This window comes from Etheostoma spectabile, chromosome 16, assembly GCF_008692095.1.
Source record: "Etheostoma spectabile isolate EspeVRDwgs_2016 chromosome 16, UIUC_Espe_1.0, whole genome shotgun sequence".
NCBI lineage: Eukaryota > Metazoa > Chordata > Actinopteri > Perciformes > Percidae > Etheostoma > Etheostoma spectabile.
The window spans coordinates 17,614,764-17,620,129 of NC_045748.1; the positions used below are offsets into that span (position 1 = coordinate 17,614,764).

Sequence of the window (5,366 nt, forward strand, 5' to 3'; positions counted from 1 at the left end):
ATATATATATATATAATATTCAATTTAATTCAGTTAGTCATGCTTAATTGAGTGTGATTTTCATTTGATATATTTGGTGGTATTGTTAATTAGATTGTGTGGACTCTACTCACTTCTAATTTAGTAGTGTCCAAATGTCCTGTGTTCCAGAATGCCATCTGTCCCTGTGAATAAGTGGATGGTTGTATGTTGCAAAGTTGCGTTGGATTATTATTATTCAGATATAGAATTGTACATTTAAAAAAATACATGTTAACCGTTTAAATTACTTATGATAAATCTGAATATTATAATGAAATGGTCACTTAATACAATATATAATTAGAAGAAACAATATACACAAATCTAAACTATTTTAATGTTGCTGTGGGACAAAGTGAGACTAGCCTCCAAACAAATGCCATGTATGTAGATATTACAGTATGTTTATATTGTGACTCAATACAAATAACATAATAGATTTTTGAAACTTTTGATATTTATTGTCCCCCATTTGGGCTTGCCTTACCTGTCTTTCGTTGACTGACTCTCTTGTGTTGTTTGTTGTGTCCGACTATGCATGCTTTTGAACACCCGCCCAACTCTACGTCTGATTGGCTTACCGTGAAATTTTACTCAACCTCAGCCAATCGTCAGCATTAATGCGATTGTCACTGCCCACTAACCAAAGAAGACCGTAGATAACGTAGATACTAAAAACATCCAGTAATATTTTAAAATACAAAAAGGTGTTTCATGAATTTCATGATAGAAATTGTAGCATTTAGCTCTGTCACTTGCAAACTTTGCTTGCATTCACCAAAGAAACTGTTATTTATTAGGTTTTTTGGTGTGTATGAAATATGTTGACAATGTCCTATTAAATGTCTCCTCTTGAACCAAGCACAAGCTGGTGTATAACACGTGTCAGCAGCACTTATCAGCTCCTTGATGCAGCATGATCCCATGTCCATTCTCCAATAAATCAGACATGCTGTCATGCATTTTCACCAACAAATCAGAGTTTGCTATGTAAATATCTCCCGTTGCATATGTAAAAGGGGAAATCGGCACAGTTGCCTAACCTCTTACAGAATACTAATGAAAATGCCAATTCTTGCAACTGGGAGACAGAAATAGGGAAGGAAAAGTGAGAGACACTTCCCTACCTACCTCTCCAGCATGTAACTGGTAACATGTGACATGACTGCACATGCAAGATGGATTTAATTAAGCAGTGCCTCTGGCAGTCAGGAAGATTTAACTTTAACTAGGTTAAATGTGTATCCAAAGAGTAGCCGTGGGTAATGGATGTGTGTATGTTTGAATGTGTACTTTTGCAATGTGAACAGAATACATGTTGGTGTGCCTGGGAGTATGAAATCAAAGGAGGAGACTGTCTTTCAAAGTAAATGACAGCATCAATCATTTCAGCAGTGCCTCTAAAATGGTATATGTTTACATTCAAAGCCCCCGAGCTAAGTAGGATATGGTGTTGTTATACAGCCACAAAGTCTGCAGAGAGAGGAGTTCAGACTGGATGAATGGGTCAATGAAATGTTGGACAATTCTAACACCGGCCTCGGTTTGATTCCCGTTACCTTAACAAAGTAGTCATTTATCCCAAACTATGATCTTTCCCTTACCCTAACCAAATTGTAACCTTAACCATTTTTAAACCTAGATTTGTTACTGCTTTGGACGGTAACAATGTCATCCTTCGATAGGTTAAATTTGGATACACAAAGTGACTCATGGCATTGTTTACTATTGTTACTATTGCATTTTTTCAATTTTTTTTTTTTTATTATTTTTTTTTTTTTTCTTAGAGACTTACAAATTGAAGAACATATTTTGTTTTATTGGTCTCAAACTCTGAGGAAATGTACTGTAATTGACGGCAAGAAAAAGTTATTTCATCAAATTATGAAAATACATTCTCATGATAGATGCAACTATTATCCTGCTCATCAGTCATCTTCTATTTGAAATGCTATTTGAATGTTATCAATGTCCACATTTCAAAGTGCAGCCTTTTTAAGACTATTTGCTTTTTATTTAGTGAGGGCACATGAAATAGCTGCAGGCTAATAAAAACATATTTGTTGCTTCTCTGTGACTGAATCCTGGTGGTGTATCACTCTGTGAGTCAGTCTTAAACCTATAAACTCAACCCGTAAATTATTAAACACTAGGTGATAAAATGTGAATGGTGTTGCCTGGGTGGCCATTACACATTTTTCTGGTGTTATGACTCCATATAGGTCAAGAGAAAGCATTCAGTAGAATTTATTTTGGGAACACTGATAATAAAAAAGATGGTAAAGATATCCGTGATTAAGATTTAAAAAATGCACCCTTCTACCTTAAAGGTATTTTACATGTATTCTGAATACTTTATTTATCATAAATCATGCATTTCTATCTTTATGAAACTCATAGAATTGACCCACATGAAATAATGCATATTCATTGGTTTGTTTAATGTTATCTGAGTAGTAGTCTGGCTCAACGAAAGTATGTTTCTAGGATAATTGCCTCATGTCCAATGCTGCTGGCTTTGTTCTTTCAGGACTGTGAAGATCTACAGAATATGTTTACAGCATTTACTATCTAACTTGTACATTTTGGGACCTATTGGTGGGGATTTGCTATGGACAAAATACAATGGTAAGTGCTGTACTTGAAGCTTCAAATCTAAGGAAGAAATACATCTTATTTCCAGAAGATCAATCCCCGCGTACATTTCACTACCAACTAGGCACTGTTGGTAACCAATTAAAGAATGTATTATGATGTACAAAATGTAACGGGTGGTTTTGATCTTAATGGATAACATGTGAGTCAGCAGCCCCAGTAGCCAGAGATGTACAAACTGACCTAGCTGCAAGACTGGCAGCCTCCTGTACCAAAACAAAGTGGCTCTCCTGCCGTCTGAGTGTCTCATTCTGCAGTAGGAGCTGTCCAGCTAACTGAGCCGTGCTAAGTGGAGATCTTGTACCAAGACACAAAATCAAAAGACTAAAATACCTTAGTGAGGATGATAAAGACTTATAGGGATACTGGCAGCAATAAGAAACCCACTTTTTCTCTGATTCTAGCCAGCATAATCCATTTCACTGATTCCATGGAGTAACACTGTGTGTGTAAGTAAACAAATGGTATGACAGTTTTGGCTGCTGGTGCCATGTGTTTTTAAGTCATTACACATGCCAAAATATACTCACCCATAATGTTTAATGTGTTGTCTAACAGGCCCTTATCTTAACTAATCAAGCTATGTCCATAGTATTCTGGGAGAAAAAGCTATAGTGGACAGTGTAATGAGCAATCCAAGTGGATGATTGCTTTTAAATTTTGTAAAATATTCCAGGAAATAGCCCAGCTAATGGTACTGGTGTCACTGTAAATGTACTCCAGCTTTGTTCGCTGGAGAAATTTAGCTGTGAAATTAGGTGGCATGGCAACTGCTTATTTGATCTAAAGAATGAGCAGGCCGGGTCACTTAAATGGTAATTTATTCAGCTACTGAAGATGAATAAATATCTGCCACTGTGCCCCTTCTTTTACTCTTTGTCGCAGGAGAATGCAGCTGTCATGAGGGTTATTCCCCCGATCCTGTCCATAAACACCTCTGCGTGCGCAGCGACTGGGGTCGAAACGAAGGGTAAGTCTTGTCTGCTCTATCCACTCGTATTTAAAAACTCACTTGTACTTAAATGACCTTACGGCTGGTTTCGCAGTCCCTACTCCCAACTCCCAACTGCATTAGCAGTTATATTAACTTTACATAAAGTAAAGGTGAATTGTTTGCAGTGATGGATTAGCTATCTGGAAAGTTTCACATCTCTGCAAGTATTGAAATGAATGGAAACGAAGGAAGAAAATCAATTTTTATAATTTACTGTATGCTTTCAAAAATGGTCACCAGTAATGTCAAATATAAGCAATTTGTAGTAAATGGCCTAAAACATGAAAATGTGCCTGTACAGTATTTTAACTTGAGGATGTAGACTTTGAAGAGGTAATCAGAAATACAGATAGAAGGAGGAGAAGGTAAGCTACAGTGTGTAATTAAACAAAACAAAAGAGGATGGCAGAGAAGGAGAGAGACAAATAAATGAAAAATAAATAAATAAATAAATAAATAAAGAAATATTAAAAATGGACACAATAGGGATAGAAAAGTAAGTAAAATGAGGCAACTCTTTGACTGTGACCTTGTTTGACAATTGCCTGGCTTCCCCAATCATTGATTCAATTAAAAGGATCCCACATTGTTATTCAGCGCCACTTGTCATTTGCTGGATTCAGTCCAGTCATAGATCAAATTTCCATTTACAGTTCTGAAGGAGTAACAGCTGACAGAGGGTAATCTCATCCACATGAAAACAGTGTTTGATCAAGTGAAATTAATTGTGACCTTCTATTTCAATTGTTTCGGTATATCGTATCACACACACACACACACAGTGTTGAAATTGCAACTGCAACATCTTTATTAATGAAAAACATTGCCATAGTTTTTAATACAGTATTTAAGTATTGTTTTGTATATGTCTTTTGATTTGGTGTTCCCTCTGCTCTGTCCTCAAGTCCTTGGCCATACGCTAATCTGGAGAAAGGCTACGACCTAGTTACAGGAGAGCAGGCCCCAGAGAGGATCTTCAGGTGAGTCCATCACTTCTGCTGCATCTCCTGTGTGCATGACTTCTGCTGGCCATATGTGACTCTTTGGACACACAATGAAATGATGGTGGTGTTCTTGGCATGTGTTTGTGTGTGCATGTGTGTAACGGACCATACAGATGAGCAGATACACATAGACACAGTAGGATGGACACACAAATACACCTCGTGCAGGGTGATGTCTCACCCATGGGCTCTTGTGTGGAGAAAAAGCCCAAGGGGCAGTCTTGGATGGACTTGTTTCAAATGCTTTTACTGCCATTTTTGTTACACAACTCATTCTTGATGGGGTCATTGTGTCTGACATTCTTCAAAAAGTGCAAAGCTCAAAGTACCCATTCAGTATCACTTTGGTGTTTTTATTTATTTCCTTTAAATAGTCCAGATACACCTGGCTTTTTTATACAGACAAAAAATTTGATCACGCTGATGAGGCTTTTTAAATACTCTAGCCCTTCCAACACATAAAAAGTTACAATCTGGAATCAAAAATATGCCTTGTTAGTTTACAACAACAAAAGAAGCAATGTCAGTATATCTACATCACATCTAATTGTTTTGTTCTTTATTCATATAAAATACAACCATAGTAAATAATTACTATTTTAAGCCAATTCTTCTGAATGTCCAATGCAAGTTGTATACTTTTCACTAGGCCAGTACTATGCAATTATTTGAAATTAATTGTGTGTGTGTGT

General features: G+C 36.6%; 1 protein-coding gene across 1 annotated transcript in view; it reads left to right on the forward strand.

Annotated features, from left to right (window-relative positions):
• Nucleotides 1–5,366, forward strand: part of astn2 (astrotactin 2) — a 285,511-nt gene that overhangs the window by 149,167 nt on the left and 130,978 nt on the right. The window contains exons 8-9 of the mRNA XM_032540394.1: nt 3,562–3,646; nt 4,576–4,650. Of these exons, the coding sequence (XP_032396285.1) occupies nt 3,562–3,646; nt 4,576–4,650 (160 nt within the window). The remainder of the gene's footprint in view (nt 1–3,561; nt 3,647–4,575; nt 4,651–5,366) is intronic.